At 39.7% G+C, this 25,606-nt stretch overlaps 1 protein-coding gene across 1 annotated transcript; it reads right to left on the bottom strand.

The window, feature by feature from the left end:
- Window positions 1-15,510: 15,510 nt before the first annotated feature.
- Window positions 15,511-25,173, bottom strand: LOC134528451 (uncharacterized). Its single transcript, XM_063362074.1, has 4 exons — window positions 25,099-25,173; window positions 22,747-22,968; window positions 20,390-20,615; window positions 15,511-15,774 (listed from the first exon to the last, which is right to left on the bottom strand). The coding sequence occupies exons 1-4, from the start codon at window positions 25,171-25,173 to the stop codon at window positions 15,665-15,667; spliced, it is 633 nt and encodes a 210-aa protein (XP_063218144.1). The 3' UTR covers window positions 15,511-15,664.
- Between the last annotated feature and the right edge of the window lie 433 nt (window positions 25,174-25,606).

The following is a 25,606-nucleotide window of genomic DNA, read 5'->3' as shown; positions in this document are numbered from 1 at the left end:
TCGTGTTCAGAACTTCAGTGGGGTTGGTTGAGATCAGAGTTTTTTTTAATGCGTGAGTATAGAGTATATAGCTGATAGAAATCACAGGAAACCAGCGGTGACTCTAGGCCAGGGAAAGCCGGTTAACCTCCCAGGGCCTTTTATTGTTAATCAGTTGCTTGTACTAGTATCTGTCATTAGTTGTCCAGTGCATGTATTCTGGTGTTTATGTGTTTATTTGTCTTGTAGTGTTGTATTGTGGTGCCTGCATGTAGATGGTGCCCACATTGCGTGTCGTGCCCAACTGTGTGCAGTGGCTACCCTGTACGCAGTGCCCGCCTCGTGTATGTTCTTCTAAATATATTCCCATTTGTGTTGTGCCTACCCTAGAAGTTACTTAACCATTGGTAGGCACGTAACAAAGATTGAATAATAATATCAAAATTTATTAATAAATTAGCAAAGGAAGGCTCATAAACGTTTCATTTTTTAAGAGTTTAATTTTCAGACTTTCCGGGGTAGGACCCCCGAACTTTCATTTTCTTTGGGAGCGCGCCCGGCAAGGCCCATCTAAAAACAAAAATTAAGGCCCCGGAAAGTATGGGGCCGCTACTGTGGGAAACCTTACAAGTTATGCAGTATGCTCATATTACGGTTACATTTATGACCATGGCAATGTTTACAGTTTTTTTTTTTTTTTTTAACTTTGGGTTTGAAAAGTTTCATTGGGTAATGGGGAAGTGGGTCCTGACAAACCATCCCCCCCCCCCCCGGGTCATTAGTTTCACTCGACGACCCTTTAAAATCATCAGCGCGTGAAACATATGCGTATTTGCTTCAAGTCTCTTTTGCCATCCAAATGGATCTTCAAAACGACCGTGCCTCTGTTATCTTCCGAGCTCATGCAGTGTCATGACGTCACGTGAAAGGGTTGGCCTCGCGGCAACTGGGGAACGGGGTGGCGGGTGGTGGAGTGGTGTCAGTTCCTGGGGAAGAACATGGTCCATATGACGTCCAGGTAGTCGAAGACGGTCTTGAGGAGGTCGCCGATGACCCTGAGGAAGCTGCGTGGCTGTACGTCCCCCGCCCCCGCCGCCCCCGCCTCCGCCGCCGCCGCCGCCGCCGCCTGCCCGCAGACGAGCAGAGCGGCGCACGCGCAGAACAGCAGGTAGCCGAGCACGCCTAGTTGCATCTGAGAACAAAACAGACCACATATCATGATGATTTAATTTTAGTTTTCCAATGGTCCGTCAATGAAAGAGCCTGCACTTAAGGGGGTGCCTCCCATTTCAGGTCAAGATGTTATATTTACAGTAATTACAGATACATTTGTACACTTTTTCAATTTCATGTTTCTTGGCTGTCAAAATAGTAACAAATTTGAGAATTTTGAAATGCCAGGTAAAATTAATTAATATTTTCTTAAATAAATTCAAACCATTCCTTGAAGTAGCCAGTGGCGATGCAGTTAAACCTAAAAAGTTTTAGTCCTGCAATAAATTAAATTCTCCTTATTTTTACAACCCAAAAACGTTAAAAATGTAACTTTGGCAGCTAATTATGCAAAATGTATTCGCTGTATATATTTTTCATTCCGTGAAAGTTAAACAATTCAAAAAGTCTAATAGTTGATCAGTGATAAATGTAAATATAAAATCATGACCTGAAATGGGAGGCACCCCCTTAACATTCGAGCTCTATGTTGCAGTCGCTAGGCTGCCTGCCCACCCGCCAGTCATGGGAAGCTTACATAAGTTCCTCTGATCCTCGAGCAGTTCCAGAACATATTCGACTTTCACCTCTCATCCGTGTGACTTCGAGGTCTGAATAATTAATTTTATTGGTGAGAATTCATGAATTATAAAGTTTTTAGAGTAAATTAAATGTCGTTGAACTATCATAACCAAACTTTAATTTCTGTTGCAGTCATTTAATAGCGAAAACCTCCCCTTTCAGAAAAAGGAAAATATATAACGAATTTTGGATAAATAATTTATTATTTTTACAACGATTTATGTAACTTAGAGGTTAAAAATCCTACACTATAGAAAAAAATAGTAAATAAAGAACGTTTGCGAGAATTTTATTTATGTTACACGCCTAACCGAACCCACCTTAGTAGTATATAATATGTTCCTCCTGCTACTGGAGTTGGAGTGAGGATTGGAATTGTGTGTGTCCGCTATCTTGGATTGTGACATTACAGCGGCAATCTTGGATGACTTCGAACTTCAAATTTTTCCCAAAATTGCCAAAAATGACTCAAAATATACTAAAAAATTGCCAACAATTCACAAAAATTTCCATTTTTTCGGTGGCCTCCGTGGAGGAAGAATCCATCGTCATTTTTATTTTGTCCTCACTGGGTTCGAACCGAAGATTCCGAGCTCCATGACGTATGTGCTTTTATAATTAAAATTTTATTAAAATTGTATTTAAATATTTTTCATTGAATTAATTTTTTTCAGAATTTTTTGGATACTAACTACGGATATTTAAGATGGCGGATGTGATATCATAATTTCAAAACGGTTGTATCACAGTTTATTAAATTATTAATATTTTATTTATTTTAAAATTTTTCCCATTTTTTTCCGATTATAATTACGGATTTTCAAGATGGTGACCTGAACGATAATGGCAACGGTGACGGCATAATTCAAAATGGCGGCCATGACGTCCTATTGGTCTAGGTCAGGTGTCCTCAGAGGTTTATTTGAGGCTTGTAGATAATGAATTTAAACCTCTTTGATGACATTTCAAGTCTCTGGCATTTTTGAGAACTAAAACGGGAAATATTCCCTCAAAACGGGAATTTTCTCCTCGAAATAGGGAATTTTTTTTCCGTTTCTTGAGATTTGTTCTAAATTTGTTTCCATAAAACAGGAAATTTTGGCTTTTTGTGGCAAATTTTAAGTTATATTTTGGAAAATGTTTGGCAAAATTTGAAGGTTAAGGTCAAAGGTCATTAAAAATGGCCATCGTTACTTTACAATCCAAGATGGTGGACACACACAATTCCAATCCTCACTCCAACTCCAGTAGCAGAAGGAACATTTATATACTATTCACCTTTTACTTTTACAACTGAAAAAAAAATCCGAAGATACAGAAACGTAGATTACCCTAGCATCTGACTCAGGGTCGTTGAATAATTTGTTTTCTGCCTTTCACAGGCTTCTAGTTCATAAAAAAAAATCGACACAAATGTAAAATTGAAATGATTATTGGCTTAAAAATTTATTTACTCAATAATACTTGGCCCATGTACAAGGGTTATTAATTGTTTTCTGCTTAGATCGTATAAAATTAAAATCTCGCGTCCAATCCTAGGATTGGTTGTATCGTAATCACCAAGTTCAGAGAACCAGTGCCCATAGATAACTACGAGGATGCTTCTTCTGTGACATTACGAGATCATGGTTATGTAGCACTGATGTAAATTAATAGTCGTGAATTAATAGCCTAGTATTTGCGCAGTTCTAGTGTGAATGCAAGCACATACACCAGGTGAATGAACATCAACTTCGTCTGACGTCTATGATGGATGTCACATAGTGATGGCTTTTGAACTATCAGATTTCAGGTTCGAATGTCGAGTAAGTCATCCTTATTGGTTCACGTTAATAATTAGTTTTGTATGCACGCTGTTTCGTGATTAACGATTAGGGTCCCAGCATAATAATGGTGCTTTAATAAGTGAAAAAAAGGATGAACAGTACAGATAGCCTACACAAAGAAAATTGTTTGGTTGATACAAAACAAATAATTGTTTGTCTATGACAAATTAAATATTTACTTTCTGTAACTGAATATTTTGTAGGCCTAACCAAACTTTATGTGTAACAAAAAATTAATTATTTTAGACCTAACGAAAAATACAGATGAGTTGATGAAAAATTTGGTTGGGTCAACAAATCTTCCCTACTACAAAAAAAAAGTGTTTGAATCAACTTATTTGTTTCGTGATATACAAACAAATATATTGTTCAAGTGATAAAACGTTTCTCTCGGCGTATATTTAACGTAACTCCAAGCCAAAGCTAACAAAATGAATCACCCGAAACAAAAATAACGTAGATTATCCACGCTGGGTTTCGAAGCGAGGATCTTGTCTCGGTGTCGTGTTTTTTCTCGGAGCTCGGCGACGCCTCGACCAATGAGCGGGCGTGCAGAAGGTAGTTGCAGGTTGGTTTACCGTCCGCTGCCTGCGGCGTCACTGTGTCGTAACCGAGCCCCAGAGCAATTCAACCCCTCGATCGCTCGCTCGCTCGCTCGTTCGATCGATCGATCGATACGTGATTAGCTCCGTACAGTATATAATTTGCGTTAACAACGCAGCTGCGTGGGAAAGCAACCCCGCGCTCGGGAAAACAAGGCCGCCAGCAATTTTGTAAATGACGCCGATCCGCTGGAAGCGGCATCATCGACGAACAGTAGCTCATGAATAACAAAATGAGATCCAATCCTGGGGCGTATACAGTCATCTGCATCACCCACGAGCGTAAATGTAAAAAAGGCGCATTTCATTCGTGTTTCTTTTTTATACTGATTAAACAATTCACAAAATCAACTTTTGATGAAGGGAAAACAAAAACAAAGCATATATATCACCTACATAATTTATAAAGAAAATTTATATTTAGGCACATTACCATCTAAGTTCGATTTTATTATAATCGGAATGTGTTTAAACTACTATTAAAAACGCCACATATCTTAACGTCATAGTCGAGATTCGAACCTAGAAGCTCTTTCACTGAATTTAGCTGTTCAGCCAACCACTCTACGGAATTCGGCTTTCAACACATAAGGGTTAAGATCAAGTTTTGTGGTTTTACTTCTCTTCGGCAAGGGGGTCATCGAAAATGATTGCCGGGATTATAAACTGTTACCGTAAAAGAAGTATTACATTGATGTACACGTGCGACGTCTTAAAATGTTCAGAAAATTTTAGAGTTTTAGATTTAACTTCGAACACGTTTATATGGTAGCCATTTTACCTCTGATGAAGTCCATACGGTATTCAGTCTCCTGTAACGTCTTCTGAATTGTGTTCACAGTTACAGTTGCAATTGCTGAAACCTCACGGCACAAAAGGTCTCGAGAAAACTTTAATTTTCTTTTCCTTTCAGGGCTGCAACATATCAACTAAAGTTTTTGATTTATTTATATTTTATTTAATTAAATTTTTAATGGGAATACGTTAGTCTGCGTGTTGGCTGAGAAGATAACGAATAGCCAGGACCTTAAACAGAGACTTTGCTGCAACAAATGCAACTGTAATTGTGGACACGATTCAGAAGACGTGGCAAAGACTGAACGCCATCTAGACATCACCAGAGCCACAAATGGTGCCCATGTCGAAGTCGAAATTGCTAAATCTAAAAGTTTGAACATTTCCGAGCTTCTTAACACGCCAAATGTGTATATCCATCTAATACTTCGATTAAAATAACAGCCTAGGCTGGGCGCACACAGAATCAGACAAGAAGAGACGGGACAGGCCACGGCATCACACGACGCCTCACGACAGCTTAACGGCGTATTTTTGTGAATTATTCCTCCCCACATTCTTAAATGAAATTGTTGTCATGATATTCCTTCAAAGATGGATGATACAAAATATGTTTTTCCTGTACTAAACATGCTAATCGATCTGCACCCAACTCAATAGTGAGGAAAATTCAATTGTGAATATTTACTAAAATTAAATTTAAAATGAAAAAAAAAAAACAGTCAGTAACTAGTTGGCTATGAACACACTATGGCGTGCCTTTGTTGACAACAATTTTTTTGTACTCCCGCATGCGCAGAGCACTGCAGCCATCAGACAGTCTGCTCGCGACGAGGCTGGAGCAGTGATTCGTCATGTTGTCGCCCTGTGTCTGATCGCGACAGTTCTGTGGCGTCGTGCCGCTCCTGATTCTGTGTGCATTGCTTGTATGTAAATACGATACACGGAAGACAACTAAGCCCTACGTGTAGTGTGTACCCGGCCTTTAGAATCCTGGCAATCAGGCTCGATGCTGCTGTACATTGGAAGTCAGGGTAACTGCTGAAGGAAATGATCGGCCAAGGCTTATGGAAAGGAACTGGAGAGGTTGACGGGAGACCTTGAAACCAGGATGGTCTGACCGGGATTCCAACCCGGGTCTTCTGTAATGCGAGTCCAGTGTCCCATCACTGCGCCGCCTCGTTCCATTCCGGCAGTTGTCAAACACCTGTTGAAGATGACTTCAACGAGGCGCGCCGAAACGACGGGCACATAACCATTTTCACGAACTTGGACTCGACCCGTAAGCCAGTAAGCAGGCGGTGACTCTGACCGTGGAAGCCTGTCGATGCCTGCGAAGCAGAATTAAGGCTCGGTCCCACACGCATGTTGATAGTTTTCGTTTTTGACGTGACGTCTAATAAATCGATGAACGCCGGCTGCACGCAAAAAAAGGGTCCCTTTACGCACATTTTCCCGTTACGCCGTGTCCCGTTACGCTCATTGTAAACTTGCGCCGCATCTATCTCTCTTCCACTCGATTGGAACAACCATCGATTTGACTTTTTCGCGGCACATTCAACTTGAAACACTCCCATTCGTTTCCTACTTTTCATATCATCGTCCTATCCTTAACAGAATAACACAGATTGGAAGAAGTTAAATAGCAAACATGTATAAAAGTTATAGTTAAAGTAATAAACATATTTGAATTAATGAATGCAAAAAAAAGTAAATGTTTCAATTAAATTGTAGATTTCATTTCACTCCTTCTTTGTATACATACAAAATAGTGATAATTCAATAAAAATGATTCAAATTTATTCATAAAAGTATGCAATCATTTCATCAATGTTTTGTTAAGATGTTGTCACGTTAAATTATCGACCGTAAACCGACTTTACAGACAACCAATTTTTTTTGTCATTACACATGTTTAAGAGCTATTTGTAAAATTTCAATGTTGTGCCTTCCTTGCATTCGTTGTTCTGCTACAAATAATCATCATCACTTGCACGACCTTTCACACCTAATAAGTGAATAGCTGTTGAAAATAGCCTATTCGTGGCATAGCAACACGTGCAAGAGATGTTTTGAGTCAAAATTTTATAAATAGCCGTTAAATAAAAGAAACGCCGAAAAAACCAAAAAAAATTAAAATGAAAGACCGAGGCTTAAGGGGCCCGCATACCCAGACGCACTCACGGCGTGTAGAGCTTCAGAAAAAAAAAACACGCATTTCTAAAACTACTCGAGATACCCGCACACCCTGAGGACGGATGGGTGGTTCTGTTACCACAATTAGTTTTCAAACTATATTTTTAGGAGAGTGATAGTGGCTAAAAACGCTTGTTTTCATAGTTATAATACACCTCTATCTTCATTTCCCTGCCATAAAATGTTGTGGTGACCGCCGACAGTTGCCCTATGCGCGACTGGACACTAGCACGCCTGTTCACAGCCTCGCACCTAGAGGCGATACTGCCAACCTCACTAACACACCCCTGATTGAGCGATGCGTTCGTCAATTACGAACTATACGACTGCGGCGGCGGGCACTTACGTTGGAGCTCGCGACCTCACGACGGCTGGGAGTCCGCACGCCTTGTCGCCGTCGACCGTCCGGAGCGCCGCTGAAGACCTGCTCGACGGACCTTGCCCGTGCGTCGTCGGCGATGAGAGTGTCCGCCCCGACCCGGCGTTGGAGATTAACGGCTCCTCCTCCGGGCGTGTGTGCGGGAGTCATTGTCGCCGTCGGCCCGCAACGGGGTCGGCGGAAAAAAAAAAAGGAGCGCGCCCATCAGACGCCCGCGTCGCTCCACATCGTTAACGACGGCAGTGATGTGTCGTCCGTGAAAGATTCGCTCGAGCGAATGAAAGCATTATGATTCGTTCCTTACGTAAAGAATCGGCTTTTCTGACAGTCGATTACTCGAAAGCTGAACACGATTCGCAGAGCAAACGATACATTCGAACGATGAGAGAAGTAAAATGACTCAAGAGATCTGGGAGACAGAGTAATCAGTAATCGTAGCGTACGCGTATTCACAAGAGCAAATAATAACTACTCCAAGAAGAAGAGTAACATGGAAAGATGTGGGTGGAAAGGGGGGTTAACGACCAAACTAGAATCGCGTTAAAAAATTATTATTCATGATTGTCTAGGTTTTCTTTACTAAATTTATCTGTGAGAGCTTTGAAATTTATTCAGGCACAATTTTTTTTTGTAACGGGTAGACATGTGGAAGGAATTTACGACATAAAAAGCCGCTTAAACGTAACGAATACTTGAATGGGTGAACGAGTTATGACTAGGGACACCTGTATTTCGCGAATACATTTCGTGTCAAGGTATTTCACAAAATACTGTAGCTTCTCTCCTGTGGTTATTGGCTGAGGTCGGTGAGAGGTGTTGTTCCGCTCTTGACGGGGCCAATGAGAATGTGGTCACCGTACTGCTGCACCCTCACAATTTGCCATGACTCTTAGAAAAAGCTACAGTGTTTTGTGAAATACCTTGACATGAAATTAAATCGCGAAATACAGGTGTCTCTTGTCATGACTCTTGAGACGTGCCTGGTACCGTTGTCGGTGGTCAGGACGAAATAAATGAACGAATCTTTTGAACGAATCATCACACGTAACTGATTGTCAACTGAATCATTTCGCCCAACACTAGACTACAGAGCTGCACTCGCCGCCCCTTCTTCTTTCTCTTTCCCTCACTGTTAAAGATTTTCACCTTAAATGTACGAAGAATGATGCTTAGAAATTATCCAGGGATCTTCCCTCCTGGCCAGGAGTGTATTTGTTAGTGACGCGGGGTGATAGTGCTACGCTCACTGGTGCTTGTAGCATACAATCGCCTCCAAGCACAAGGCTCTGAATTGGCGCGCAGTCTTCTCGTCGTTGGGCGGTAACAGTATCATTAAGAAAAAAAGGTGAAATAACTCTGAAAACACGCGTTTTAGCCATTATCTCTCTGTTAAAAGTACAATTCAAAAATGAAATTTGGAAACACGATTACTCAGCCACCCTCAGGATAGATGCTTTTCGTAAGCAGACCACACTCTGATATCTTGAGCAGTTTTCAAATCGCGTTGTTTTTCCTGAAGCTCTGCACACCGCATGAGTTCCCAGGTAGTCGGGGCCTCTTAATCGATATCTTCGTTGATTTACTGGTACAAAGTTCACTTACTTTGAATATGAACGCACAAGAATAATCTTAGTGTATAAGAAAAAACATTTATAAACTGATAAAGATTTTTGCAAAACAGACTTATTTCTTCCACGCGTGTGTTTAAATCGACAAACAGAATTCGGAAGTCGGAGAACGAAGTTGTTCCTATGAAGATTCAGCTACCTGGAATTTTTAAGAATGCTTCGCTTGAGGCGCGTTCTTCGTTAAAAGTCCGTTAATATATTGTAATTTTTAGCTGGGGCAGTCCTATGGGAGGAACGATGGAAGCGATAGCCCCCCCCCCCCCCCCCTTTCCGACAAAAAATAAAAAAAATAAACTAGAGGGATATCAGTTCGCATCTGACCTTTGAACTCGGTTTGATTTTTTTTTATGAAATGGACGCAATTAATGCTCATCTGTTAGTAATATTGCACCGTGTTTGAATTTTTCAAAAAGTAAATTACTTTTAAAAATCAGATAAAACTATAGTTTTGATATGCTTTTCAAACCATTAGAAATATACTTAATTAGCCTTTAAATAAGAGATATATGTGTCCATATATATATATATATCTTTATATCTTTATATATATATTTCTTGTGTGCGTGTGTATGTCACTGAACTCCTCCACCGATTTTGATGAAATTTTGTGTGTGAGTTCACGGGGATTCGAGGATGGTTTAGATTCACAATTGGATATTTTATCTCGATTCTGAGTTAAGAAAAACTAAAAAAACACGCTTTAAAAGCAAAAATTGCAACGCATTATTAGAAGCCATTAAGTTTTGCTATTGTAAGGAACTAAGTAGAGAGTAAGAAAAAAATAAAGAACCTGACAGTTTATAGTGTCGCCATATTTGTTTCAATTTTCAATACCCTTTTTGTATATTACAATTTAAATTGCAGAAAAAAATCATGTTTCATAGCCACACAAATAGTGAGGATGGTTTAGATTCACAATTGGATATTTTATCTCGATTCTGAGTTAAGAAAAACTAAAAAAAACACGCTTTAAAAGCAAAAATTGCAACGCATTATTAGAAGCCATTAAGTTTTGCTATTGTAAGGAACTAAGTAGAGAGTAAGAAAAAAATAAAGATCCTGACAGTTTATGGTGTTGCCATATTTGTTTAAATTTTCAATACCCTTTTTGTATATTACAATTTAAATTGCAGAAAAAAATCATTTTTCATAGCCACACAAATAGTGAGTGTGTGTCATTTCTCTATATCCACGAGGTCTCGCCGCGTCGATTTTCTCCTTGGAGCGAACCCGTCCGCTTAATTAAATAAACAGCTTTTATCGTTGAATGATTTCATGATTTATTTAATGAAAATATGCTCTCATAAAAAAAATTAGTTAGATAGACATTCAATAGGTGTCTTTCTCTCTCTCTCTGAAATGTATGTAGCTTGCTCGCGGGTCAGTAATACAGATAATCTTTACATTCTAGCTCAAGACGGAAAAAACAGTAAATGTGGTTTACAAAGACATTTTATGAAGTGTCTTCCCGTCATTACATTTGAAAGTAGAAACATATTTACTCAAAATTTAGGTAGTAACATATTTTTATTGCAAAGACTGAAATAGAGGTGAGAAAAATTATAATTTGTGAACATAAGAAAACTACTACAACTGTATCAACTGTTATGTTATAATGTTTAAATTTCTAAATGGTGCAAGATAATACAAAATTCCATGCGGTAAAAGTCGTGGGCAGCAGATACGTATAGTTATAGGTGTAGGGCTATGCATGCTGATTTTTCATGCATGGATGCGAACATGTAAGAGTAATCTATCTATCTTACTATAATAAAACAGTACTTTTTCTGTCTGTCTGTTTGTACGCGATTTTGATGAAATTTTGTGTGTGAGTTCATGGGGATTCGAGGATGGTTTAGATTCACAATTGGATATTTTATCTCGATTCTGAGTTAAGAAAAACTAAAAAAACACGCTTTAAAAGCAAAAAAACTAAGCATTGTTGATAATTAGCCTCCATGGCAACGGGCTTTTGCATTGTTGTTGCCTTCTGCGTAACCATGGGAAAGGTTTTTGGTAACGGCAGTGGCGTGCCCAAGAGGAGGGGTATGTATAATGAGAAGATACAAAATGTCCAGCGTAGAAATACTTACCGCCATATCCATATCTCACAAAAAGTACATTTGGGCAGGACAATGTCTGTCGGGTCTGCTAGAAAGATATATAGAGAGATAGAGATATAAATAGAAAGATAGAGAGAGTTATAGAGATATACATAGAGAGATAGAGAATTAGAGAGATAAAGAGAGATGCTTAGTATACGTTTAAAAAATTACAAAAAAAAAAAATTGATTGAGGCATTGCAACGCATGCCGGGCATTATCTAGTATATATATATATATATATATATATATATATATATATATATATATATCTGACTACCCACACTGTTAGAAATTTTCAGCTTAACTTGATCAATAACGCTTGCTGCAATTAATCCAGGGATCTTTGTTTATTTACGGTTATCTTTATGAGTTTACTTAGTTTGAACATGAGCCAACAATAAAAATATTATTATATTAACTAAACATTTAAAAACTACAGTCTACAGCAAGAAGTATACAAACATTTTCTTTTTGTCCCCCTTTCGTTTGTGTGTTTACCTTGTTTACAACGGAACAACACACTCCTCGGGATTTCGAGCTCGGCGAAGTTTCTACTGAAATTTCCGTTTTCTAAGATTACGAATTAACTCTACGTTTATTTCTGGTTGATTCTTGGTTGGAGCGTCCGTAAATTTGCTGTGGTTTCCAATGGGGCATTTAACTGGGAGGTACTGAGTACCATCCAACACCTTTCGGCCATCCGCTCCTCCCGGAATAGCGAAGCTGGGCGCGCCGACGCGACGCCTATTGGTCGCGTCGTGCCATCGAAGACGCCCGTCTCTTGTCCCGCTACAACTGGTTCGCTTCCCGGGGCAAACATTTCCCGCCCCCTCCCCCCCCCCCCCCTCCGGCGGGCCAAAAGTGGGGCAGCGGGCTTCTCAACTGCTCGCCCGACGAACCGACGGAGGTGCGAAGTCCAGAGCAAGGCACCATCGTCCCACGACTGCCAACCTTTTGACGTGAATACGTCTTTAAAATTGTTTACGTAGTGGGAGGCAAACCAAAAAACGAATGATAAAAAAACCCGGGGGATACAGTTTGTTGTTGCAGCTACATATCTATCATCTCCATCCAAAATTTAATTACACCACTGGATAGCTAAAGGATCAAAGAATTTGTTACGCCAAGTGATGAATGTGACGCATCGCGCGCGGTGGAGGGGGGAAGCGCCTCCATTTTGAGGTCATTTTGCTGCGTTTCGAGATTTCCATTGCGAATAACTCTTGACTCGGGGAAGCTGCGACGTTCGTTTGAGTGTCAATCGTCAGCTCTCGTCAACATCCATCGATTGCATATATATATAAAACATTAGTGTAAAATAGTTACAGTGAATATACATGGTGTTAAAATAAAAAAATAGCGTATTTTATATTTCGTATAGAAAATACTACCTGTTACGTACACGTATTCAAGTACAACACACGCCGTGTCAACCGACACAGCCACACCCCATTTTTTTTTTTTTTTTAAGTTGTCGGAGAGAAACTTCTCCGTGCGGCCGGTAGGTTTATGTCGAGGCGATGACTCTTTCAGAGCGAAAAACGAAAAGTGCAGCAACACTAGGGGGTGGGGTGACCGATGCTGTAGGTATAGAGAAAGATTATTAATTTAGCGCCCCACTCCTCACTCTTGGGCAAGCGTTAGTGAAGCGACGGTACAGTGCTGAACGTATCGTTAAATCAGTTTACAATTTGTACAGACATTTCCAATAGTGTTAATGTGTACTTTTTTTTTAGAAATTTATTTTTTGAAAGTTTTTGTACTTTATTTAGTTATATAGTTAAAATGAACTATTGATTGGTTTTAACTGTTTAAGTGGTTTATTGAGAAGTGTTAAATTTCACATTAAACGCGCATGGTGACCACGCACCCATTAAATAAATAAATGTATACATATATATATATATATATAGTCAACGACGAGGTCGTTAGAGACATACAATCACAATAGGCTAAGGCTGCAAGGTATTCTGGAAGAAATTGGCCATCAACTTTAGCAAAGAAATCATTTAATTCCAGCATTTTTGTCGGAATTAGATCTCGGGTCCCGCCGATCACAAGTCCAACGTGTTATCATTGCGCTATTTAGCTTTTTTTTTTGCAATTTTTTATATTTGCCAATTGCTCGTTATCGACGCGGCAACAATTTCCTCTTTAATGAAATAATTTTTAGAAGGTTGACGTACAATGCATACTTGACATATCTTTGGTACTGTAACAGGGTTGCAAAATGATGAGGAAGAGTACTGATTAACTCCAGTGCCTTCTCCGGGATTCAAATCCTGAAACACAGAGGTGCCCAATGATGATGGCGCAACTACAGAGTCGTTGCTGCCCACCACCCCCAACAAATAAACAGATACTTACCTAGGACTTTGCATTTAATAGTGTCTAACCATTTGCCTGGGGGGGGGGGGGGGGGGGTAGAGGAGGGTCAATCCTGTTTTAGTGCAAATATAACACTAAAAAACTAACAAAACCATTGCACTCTAGAGTAGAGGCAATTAATGTCAACTGATATTTTTTTTAGATTTTGTGTTTATTTTATTTTCCTTATTCCCCCCCCCCCCCAAATGTGTTTAACCCCCCTCAAGTTTTCTCATTGGCGCAAGTCACGCCAATCATTCCCCCCCTCCACCCGTGGCTGGTCCCCCTCCTCCACCGAGGCCCGTCCCCCATGACGCATATGTGGGCGCAACGACGTAACTGCCAACAGAACTGTCAGAATCGTGCGTCATACGGCCGTTTGAACGATCCCCAGAAAAACCCGGATTCGTCGAAATAACGCAGACGTCATCAAGCCTCCAACCGTTGCCTCCAGCTGATTTCGACTGTTCCGCAAGACCATGATCGGAATATGACTTCAAGAAAAAAATAAGTCTACCTTGACGTTATGACTTTATGGCCGACTTTTTTTTATCGGAGAATTAAGCGTCCGTTTACCCGAGGTATGACGCGATGTGCATTTCAGACGTACCATTATAACCACGCGAAAATCTAAGTTTCAACTTGTGGGAATCTGCAGATATCCAAAGTATGAGACCGGAGTAGCTTTACTTCTCATTTCTACAGCTGACAACCACGAATGAGCTAGCAGATTCTGCCAAATTCTTTTTTTTATAGCAGCTTGGCTCGTCACCGTACGTGAATTTAACACATAATGTGCTAACAATCGTTGCGACGTTAGTTTCCTATCGTGGTGTGTCATTACCTACAACCTAGCTCAAGAAACGACACTGCGAATCTTCGGCCACACAGAGCGCTGTGCTCGCTATGTTTGCGATGTTACGTTAACTACGCGGGTAAACGACAGTCAGCTGCATCTCAGAAGTCACTGGCCACACCGAGGCTATGTTCGCTATGTTCGCTATGTTTGCTATGTTGGCGATCCTGGCGACGTTGTCGGGTGTTTGGTTCTCGGTCATTCATCTAAACGTCACCGACTTTGCGCAAACACAGATAAGGAAACCAACATCTCTTTTCATGCGGAATCGTCCTGCACTTCAGCGTTTGATTTTTTTTTGAAGTTTTGTTACTTTCAGTATTGTGTTTTATTATATAGTCATGTCGACGGAGAAGTTCACTGAAGAAGTACGAAAAGATCCATATTAATGGAGAAAAAAAAATCGATGTAAGAATATAGAAGGCAGGATATGCAGGAAAATGCCTGGGATTTGATTTCAAAGGAATGCATTCAAACTGAGTTGTATTTATTCTGAAATAATCCACAAATTTGGTTTCGTCCTCAAACACAACTGTTTCATCAAATGATGAAATCCTTATAATCCTTTTTTTTTTGCTTAACATCATGAACACATTTCTTTTTAAGTTCACACACTGCGAGAGCCAGCAGACAATCACAATCGTAGGAATCATCACTCGAATCCCACGGTATGCTTCTCTCCGACATCGCGTATTAGAATATCCTATCTGGCCACCTGGCGCAGCGAACATAGGCCTACAATGCATAGCGAACATAGCCGAGCTTTCTGTGTGGTCTCGACGTTCTATTTCTCTGTTGAGGGAAACCTGATCAAAACCAATTGAGTAACTAAGGCACCGAATGATCTGTGTATTCCGAAGAAAAAAAAGGTATTAGATTTTCTTAATCCAGCCATAACCTTTAGTAGGTACAGAAGAAGTTATATCAATCGTGAAAGTTTTGATAAAATTGTGTAATGGGATAAGTGGAGAAAGAAACTGAAGTTTTTGTGTTATCAAGTTTATTTTTTGTCTGGTGACAAATCAGTTTGAGTAGCTATAATTTAAAAGATTTTGCGGAAAAAAATACATCCATAATTTTTTTTTCCCTCTGTTACATATCAAAAATTCTTTAAAACATTAAAAAATTTTTTTTTATCTACGGATTCTTGCAAATCCCGGACTTGCAGACTAGAGGATCTCTGCATATGACGTAGGGCCGCATGCCCACTGGGACACGACGCGCGTCATCACACGGCTCGTTCAGATCTGAAACAACACAGAGCACATTCCCAGCGATGCCATTACATTCATCTCAATCCATCTGGATACAAGTAATGACTAGGGACGGGAAAAATTCGCGGTTTCAATGACCCCCCCCCTCCCCCCCCCCCTCCAGGATGGACTCCACAATCCGCTACACATACTCGGGAAAATGCCACTAGTTCATTTGGCTACTGACTTGTGAGACCCGTCAACTGGGATGCTTGCCATGCGATACTTTTTTTTTTTTGGTTGAAGGTTTCTCACTGGCTCAGAGCCATTCATATACAATTTTGAGCCAATTACTGAAGAAATGTGAAGGCACATGTGTTGGGATTCTAGCATATCGCGAAATGAATACGCGAATTTTTCCGGTCATTAGTAATGACGTTCAAACTATCTAACTGTAACTGCAATTTTCGATCTCCCCCCCCCCCCCCAAAAAAAATATATATATATATATTACACAGGATAATCGGGATGAAGTTGAAAAAAAAAGTCGTTATTGTACCAGCGAGCGTCGCGCTTATCATCCCGCCTCACTAACCACATACACCCCTGACGAGGCGGGCCCCTTAACGCGGAGCTCCTGTTCGCTGTCGGCACGTCTGCCGTGCTGCGAGTCGCACCCCGCGCGCTGTCCAAGTGTCCAGGAAGCCACCGAGACCGCGAGGAAACAGAGATAACGGCCTTCCGGCTCTGCATCGGCCAGAGACCTTCGCGCAACTGAGAGCGCACACATTTCACACTACGTTCTGGCGACACGACTTTACCCTCGTCGCGCGACACAAACGAAAAAATAAAGTTTAAATAATGGAATAATCTTATCAAATTAGTGTATTGTCATCGGTCCTCGATAAATCTACAAAGTTTGAATGAAATCTGGCCGTTTAAAGTGGGTCAAAATCGCACCCAAAGGAGTCGGTTACAAACATACAAACAAACAAACAAACACACAAGTGAAGCTAATATAAAGCATGTAAAAAAATAATAGTAACAATAACAGGCCGTGCGCACAAGAATTGGCCGCCATGTTTTCGTACCGACTGATTCACAATAGCGGATAGGATGTTGGTTTGCATGGAAGGGAAATTAACATTCTTTATTTCTGTTACGGACGCATGGCGCAACAGCCAATGAGAGTAGAATAGGAATATATTTTGGCGGGACCTGAGAAATCATATTGTGGCAAGATATCGTCGCGACAGTACAACGCTCAGGCGTAATTCCTGCTTTTAAAATTAGCTAATTATATTATTTATAAAAATAGTAACAAAAATGTTTCGTGGTAAGAGAGGTTAACTTAAAATTTTACATAAACCGAAATTGAATTATACGTGGGAAAAACTGTCTTCATAAATAACTGGTCAGATGACACATGATAATGGTAATTAACATAGTTAATTTCTAACTCACTACTAACAGATTACGGATACATCGCGGAATTTCATTGGCTAAAATTAACAGTAAAATAACAATTGTGAACCGATTTCGCACTGTACGTGAGCACAGTTGTTTGCACGGCCCGCTTATGTTTTTATTTTTTGACGTGACAACGTTTAATAAATCGATGAACGCCGGCTGCACGCACGAAAAAGTGTCCCGTTACGCACATTGTTCCGTTACGCTGTGTCCCGTTACGCTTATTGTTCCGTTACGCTGTGTTCCATTACGCTGTCGGCGAGTGCAGTAATAATAGGTTATGTTACAATTGAATAAAAAATTATGATGATTCATATAATTGTTGATAGATATTTGATTACAGTTTATTTATATAAAAACTTGTTCATAATTATATTTAAACTTTATAGTTAAACGCCAGTTTTTAAAATTAATTACAAGTCATCTACACGTGAACTGTTTCGTCGACTGTTTATGAAGTGAAGTGAAAAGTTAATGTGGTTTTCATTGCTTATTACAACAACAATTTCGGCAATAAAGGTTAATTATTCTTGCATTTTAAAAATCTGATTACTAGTATAATTTCAAGTATTTTTTCTTTTATTATTAAAATAAAAATGATTCAATTTTAGTCATAAAAGTATGCAATCATTTCATCAATGTTTTGTTATGACGTTGTCACGTTAATCTATCGTCCGTAAACCGACTTTACAGACAACCAATTTTTTTTTTTAACTGTGAACCCAGTCTTACACCTTCGGCTTTGGTGTTCTTACTTCACCAGTGCCTTGCTGCCAACGTACAGGCTTAGCCACCAGTGTATCCATCCGCTATAAAGGAATAGTCATACGACATCTACAAAGTGTCAATATCAAGTTGCCACTTCAAACCCAACGTGATGGGTTTTTGAGAATTGTAAATATAGCTATTTGTCGTATCAAGCATACAAATAAAAAAAAGGTTGTTCCGATAATTAGGTCAATACCATGGAATCCTGTTACTATAAAGAACGTTGATCCATAGATTAAACCTCTAATAGTGAAATGTGCTTCAATGTATTCATATGCTTATAATAAATGCATGTAATAAAAAAAGCGTAAAACTAATGCGGTATTAAGTTTACGCCGCATACAAGACTTTATAAAATAATTTAACCCTAATTCCTAGACAGAATCGAACTAATACATCCATTAAATAATTCTAAAACCTCACAGGCTTGTAAACCAGATGGTATTTAAAAAAGCTAAAATAAATTTTGGGATTTATATTAATGACGAGCATATATCAAAATAGTTACCTTTTTATTACACGAGCTACATAAGCTATCTGAGTGAAATTTGTCGTAGGAATCTCTGATACAAAATTTCAGACGTGTCGTTAAGTTTTTCTACTTCTGTAATAAGTATATAACACTCCATTATTCCGTAACTCATGGTCTAAATCTGTAATATTTGCGGAAAATCCTTAATAACATACTTGACAGCACTCCAAATGCATTATAGAATCCCTTACGATAATAATAGTAATATTATTTATTACAAGAACAAGGTAGGCTACTTAAAATTCAAATAATATGATGTCTTGTACGTTGCAATTTTTCAATATCGTAAATTCAAGAGTTATTGACTTTTATCTTTATGAGTTCTATAAATATAAAATCACAATCAACATAAGCATTTCACAAGCACACCACAGTACTATTAATAACGTTACGTATTAATAACTTTACGTAATTTAATCTAACTAGCTACAATAATACATTGAGATTAAGTATCAGTCACACAAACGCGGTATTACTGTTATTTAAAGTTCGCTATAGATTTAACTCTTGGTTAATATTATGTTATTACTAATATCGTGTTACGTTTTCGGCCAATCAAAAGCTCACGTTGTCACATGGCTATTTTAAAAATAAGTAGTACCTATATTATTGCGTTTACTTGATTATATGATTATTTTCAAATTTCTGTATTTTTGTATTCATTGTATTATTGATTATTTCTGTAGTCAAATCTCTTGCCGCCAGATTATTTTTCGCACTCTCACCTGTGTTTTTAGCATAGAGCTATTAGTATAGAGCTGTTAGTGTGGAACTGTTAGTATAGCGCTATTAATATAGAGCTGTTTGCAGGGCTGTCAAGAGAAACTAAGGGCTCGGGGGAGAATCATTTCGTCCGGCCCACTCTCTGAATTATTTAATGTACAACTTATAAAAATCCACAATCTAAAAAATAAATAAATTAAAGACTGCAATTGTTACCGTGGCCATAACTGTAAACGTGATATACACTTATTGCAATACTTGTATGGTTTCCTATGAATTATATTAACAACAGACTTATGATTTTCGTCCTATCAGGGTGAACCGAAGAATTGGATCAAAATGGCAGCCTTGACATCATACAACATGCTCGTCTACAGCTGACTGGGAGAGGGGTTTGGTGAGGGGAGGTGTGAGTGTGCTGGAGGGCGTACCGTAAATTCTCCCTGGCACACATACTGCGTACAATAATTACTCCCATAATCCCCATTAAACGTACCATGTTTTCGCCGTGCATACCATTGTCATGGCACGCCGTACCATGATTACTGGGCACACCAGAGAAACTGCCCGAGAAACCGGCGGGGATAGCCCTGGCTGTCCGTTACGCGTACCGCAAATTCTCCCTGGCACACATACTGCGTACAATACTTTCTCCCATAACCCCCATTAAATGTACCATATTTTCGCCATGCGTACCATTGCCATGGCACGTCGTACCATGATTACTTGTCACGACGGAGAAACTGCCCGAGAAACCGGGGGGATAGCCCTGGCTGTCCGTTACGCGTACCGCAAATTCTCCCTGGCACACATACTGCGTACAATACTTTCTCCCATAACCCCCATTAAATGTACCATATTTTCGCCATGCGTACCATTGCCATGGCACGTCGTACCATGATTACTTGGCACGACGGAGAAACTGCCCGAGAAACCGGGGGGATAGCCCTGGCTGTCCGTTACGCGTACCGTAAATTCTCCCTGGCACACATACTGCGTACAATAATTTCTCCCATAACCCCCATTAAATGTATCATATTTTCGCCATGCGTACCATTGCCATGGCACGTCGTACCATGATTACTGGGCACACCGGAGAAAATGCCCGAGAAACCCGGCGGGGATAGCCCTGGCTGTCCCGTTGCTTGTCTGTTAACACGTGTTCGGCTGGCGCACCTGACAGGGGCCTGCAGATGTCGCAGCAGCCGCACGCCGACCCGCGCCGCTGGAACTGGCCGTTGACGCAGCTCTGCTCGGTGATGGCCGGGTCGCAGGTCACCGCGGAGCAGCCGCCCTCGGGGCAGGTCAGCGCCTGCGCGCCCCTCGTGGCCAGCACCGCCACTACCGCCGCCGCCGCCAGGAGCAGCACCGGCGCCGACCTCGCGTTGCCCACGGGCTGCATCTGCAGGCACGCGTCGGATAGTCACCACCCGAACATTTCCGAAGTTTACCGAAGTAAAATGTTAGGTTATGTTCGGTCAGTGTAATAAAATAATAGTTCTTGTTTTATTTATTTATTCCTGGGATCAGGGGCGCAACAACTAAATTTCAAAAGGGGGGGCAATATACCTTTTTATAAAGAATCATCAATCCCCCCTATTGAAGCGGAGAGTCCGGGGGTCCTCCCCCGGGAAATTTTTTTATTTCGAGGTGGAAAATGGTGCTATTTAAGCAGTTTTATTATCTAAAAATTGATTACACAGCACTTTCTTTGCCCCCGTTTGCCCCCACTTCAAGGTTTCAGAGGGGGGCAAAATACTCTTGCCCCCCCCCCCCCCCCCCCTGTTGTTGCGCCTTTGTCTACAGTCACGCGTCGGATAGTCACAACCCGAACATTCCCGTAGTTTACCGAAGTAAAATGTTAGGTTATGTTCGGTCAGTGTAATAAACAATAGTTCTTGTTTTATTTTTTCCTGGGAGGATAGAGTGGGTTATATTAACTTAAATTGAAGGTTGGTTAGGTTACGTGAGCGTCATTTAAAATAAGCTATGACCGTAAGGTGCAAATTCTTGCTTTGTAGTGTTTTTTTTTTTTCACGAACGATCGGCAAACTTTGGAGAACTTTAAAACTGTCCGTGTGTGGCTCGTATCCCTGCGAACTGTATACTTCCCGTCTGCATGATTACGTGTGGTAACAGGTGAAGGTGGAAATTAAAGAAATGCTGCTTATTGTAGCCGTTACCATGGTGAGACTTTCGGAAAATGTTTATATAGTTTTTGGTTTCAAAGTACATAGACCCCAAAACCATCGTGTGCTCAAAATTTTTATATATACCTATAATATGATCACAATTTTGTGGACACGATTAACAAGCTGGATGGTTACAATCTGGAAACAGTGTTCGCCATATAAATTGTACTGCCATCTAAGCGTGGGACATTACCAAACGACTATCTGAATGTTGGAAGCTTTCCAAAGAAAAAATTGCGCACGTCCATGAAACAGAAACATCAATTGAAACGGCCAATTATTACTACTTAAACTTACATTTAACATTCAGAAACAGCGGCCACGGAAGCCCTCTTCCCGTCACTTATTGTAAAACTTTTCAAACCCACAATTTTAAAAAAAACTTCTGTGGACAGGAAACTTTACCGCCCATAACTTTAAAACGCGATCTGGGCGCATCGCATGGCGCAAAGAGCGCGATGTGATGAATGCCAATATTGTTCTAACAAATCAAGTTCCGCGCATCCGTGAAGTCAACGCGGCATAAATGGCGGACGCGACAGACTACCCGACTGTAAATATTTTCTAATTCCATCGAGTCGATTGGTGCGATATTACCGAATTTAACTTCAAACAAGTTGAATAAAAAAAAAACCCTGCGAGCGTTGATGGCTTTAGTATGTTTTTCAAGAATGTAATGTCAAGGAACATTATTTAATATTAAGTAGTTTATTATAGTTCGCCGCGCGAGCGAGAACAACATGTTCATTCTGACGCTATAATTTGCTGTTGTGTCGCGTCGAGCTCGTCCCGGTGTTACGATTCAAGCATTACTTGTTTGGTTTACCGTGAATTATTCATGCGTTTTCATGTTGCAAATTCTCTTGAAATACGAAACTCGGGCATGAAATTCAATGCAGAATTCTTTAAAATAACTTTCGAGTCTGGTGAATATACGCAAATTGTGTTTACAACTACATACATTTATTGACGCGAACCACAAGTAGTTTCCGCACCCGCCGCTAGGAATCGTTGCCGGGGCAGCCACGTCGACTATCGAATCATTCGATTCCGCAGTGCGATATTTTAAACTATATAATGAAACGGCTCCAATAAATACGAAAAAAAAAAAAAGATTTGGAAAAAAAATACCAAACCCCGGCTTTGGACCTGATTTTCGACAAGGAATTATATTAAAATACTGTCCAACTTGTGTAATTGAACAGTTAATACTATGAAGTTTTCATGTGGGTTTGTGAAATTTTGGTTCGTGCCATCCGCCACAGATGTCAGCACCGCTGTTACACATTTACGTTCGAGTTACGGAAGGATAAAAAACAAAGGTTCCACGGCCCTGCTTACCTCGAACAGAAGCGTAGCGGTTGCAGACGGGAGACGGGAAGACTCGCAGTCTCGGAATGACCGCGGCTGTTGTCGCTGCACGGTGTTTATAGCGGAACTGCAGCCCGCGTCTTGGGTATTCCCGCTCCCCACTCCTTGCCACCGGCACGTGTCTCGTGTTCGAGATAACCCGCGTCGACGCGAGCCGCCGAGGTCACCGACTGTTAACGGCTCCGACACGATCTGCGCAAAGCATCGCGCAAGAAACAATTACACGTGACAGTTCAACTTAGCGTAATAGTCTGTCCCATGGCAGTACAGTGTAGATGGCGAACACTGTTGCCAGATTGTAAACCACCCAGCTTCTTAAAGTTAAATATTTTTGTATATTAAATATAATAATTTGGAATTTTTTTTAACATTTTACTACTTTTTGAATATTTTTGAGACCATAAATTAGGGTATATTGAAAATATTATCACAGTTACAGTAATTCTGAAGAAAAAAAATCAATGTATAAACAATCAATTATTATTTCACAGGAAAATATATTTGTAGCAGTCAGTCACTAAAAATAACAGCACTTTTCATAAAAGTATAAGCTATAATTAAAGACTGGAAAAATTCGCGATTTCGATGACCTGTAGGATAGACTCCACAACCCCCCCTACATTCTCAGGCAAATGCCACCTGCTCATTGGCTATTGACCGCCGCACCTGTCGACTGGAACGCTTGCGATTCGATACTTTTTCGGTTGAAGGTTTTTCATTGGCTCAAAGTCCTTCAGATAAAATGTGAGTCAATCACAGAAGCAATATAAAGATACAGTTGTTTGGATTCTAGCATATCATGAAATGAACCCGCGAATTTTTCTGGTCTCTAGCTATACTCAAAATAGATCAATTTAAGAAAATACATAAAAGTTAAAAGTCCAAACCAAGATGGCGTCCTTCAAATACGACTCCTTAGAAAAAAAAACTACAAGTAAAGGTATTTCAAAAATTCTCATTACAAGTTTTACTTTACAGAACACAAAGTTGCAGATAAATTTTAATAAATATTTATTACATTACAAAGTTATGAATGAAACGTTTTTGCTCTCTGGTGTATATATGACAACAAAGCACACCGCAACCAGAACAGCGCTGATAGCATAAACCGTGCGTTGGAAAGAGTTAGTAGCCCCATATTCCAATTTAAATGCACACTGCAATCTAATGATGAAGCGCGGTATAGCTATAGATGCAATCGGACATTGCGATAGACATTTACACAATCGAGGTATTTGTTTTAAGTACCTACTTCAGAGTGATTTAACGTCGTTTTTTTAGACACACGCCATTGTAGTTTTTTTTTTAAATGATTCATGCAATAAAGAATTTTTATTTAATACAGTTTTTGTACATACGCCATTGCAGTAAAATTATAACTGCATTATATCTAAATTCCCTATTGCATTAATCATTTAAAGAATATAGGTACTTCAGTGTTTTCTATACCGTAATTGTTTTAATGGAACAGAAATATTCACGTAAAATTAAATATAATAGCTTTCCAGTATTATCTACGCACATCAATAAACACAATAAAAATAAAGTCAAATTATTAAATAATCGATTCTCTTTCCCATGATTAATTAAAATTATTCTTTAATGAAACCTCAATTAAAATATAAATTTTACACCAATTTTCGTAAGAAATACTCAGTATTATCTTGATAAACGTATTTCATATAAGTATAAATACCATAGCCTTGTGTTGTACAGAGTTCAAAGTTTATTGTAGTTCTACAAAAAATGTCCTGGCAACTGGTTTCCGAAGGATAGCGAATTTTCATCAGGAAGAATCGAATTAATGCTTTCCGAAAAATACGTAGACATTATGACTATCCTCGTTTTTTGAAGTACAAGTGTGCATAATTTCATCGAGATCAGAGTAAAACTGTATATTTGTATATGAAACGAACAACCGACAAACTTTGGCTGAATATTCAACGTGACAAAATAAGTTGATAACATCAATATTACTTATGGTCTGAAGTGCTTTCCAAGACTGGTATATGTAATTGAAGTGGCGGCTGAAGAACATTTTTATTGTAATCTTTACCGGCCAAACTTTTCTGTGGCTCATTCTGGTTAAATGGAAATGAAAGAAAAGATAAAGCGCACCATTTTTTCAATTTGTTTGAAATCGGTAAACATATATAAAGCATATTTCTCTATATCTCTATCTCTTTTTATCTCGCTACATCGAAGTGCAACCTATTTCCTAACAAACTTTCGAAAATTCAGATCGCACGAGGGTAAATTTGCTATGTACGTGGTTGAGGAAACCGGCAATGGAGACGGCACGGCACAAACTTTCGCACACACTTGCACGCACTTTGCACACACTTGCAAACACTTGCAAACTTTTGCACACTTGCACACTTTTTCACACTTGTACATTTCGCACACTTTCATACTTTTGTACATGTTTGCATATTTTGGCACACTTGTAAGTGTGGCGGACAACAGGCGTACATGTGTGCGTTCCTCATGTACACTGCGTTAACACTTTTTGTTCAGCTGGTGATCAGCGCCACGTTTACAGGGCAAAAAAAAAAAAAAAAAAAAAAAAAAAAAAAAAAAACATTGGTTGAAGTTTAGTGCTTGCACTGTGAGAATGAATTCATATGACCGTATTTCATGTGGCTGTTTCCAGCGACGGAATTTCTAAGCTAAATTTATTAACCCTAATACGTAGAGACCGGAAACATTCGCGGATTCATTTCACGACAGGCTAGAAGCCGAACACTTTTATCTTTTTCCTGCTTCTGTTATTGGACCAAATTTGGCTAGAAAGACTCTGAGCCGGTGAATAACCCACAACGTGAGACAC

The sequence above is a fragment of the Bacillus rossius genome, chromosome 1 (genome assembly GCF_032445375.1).
Source record: "Bacillus rossius redtenbacheri isolate Brsri chromosome 1, Brsri_v3, whole genome shotgun sequence".
Taxonomy (NCBI): Eukaryota; Metazoa; Arthropoda; class Insecta; order Phasmatodea; family Bacillidae; genus Bacillus; species Bacillus rossius.
Note: the sequence above shows the minus strand (reverse complement) of the source record. Positions and strands in the feature narration are given on the sequence as shown.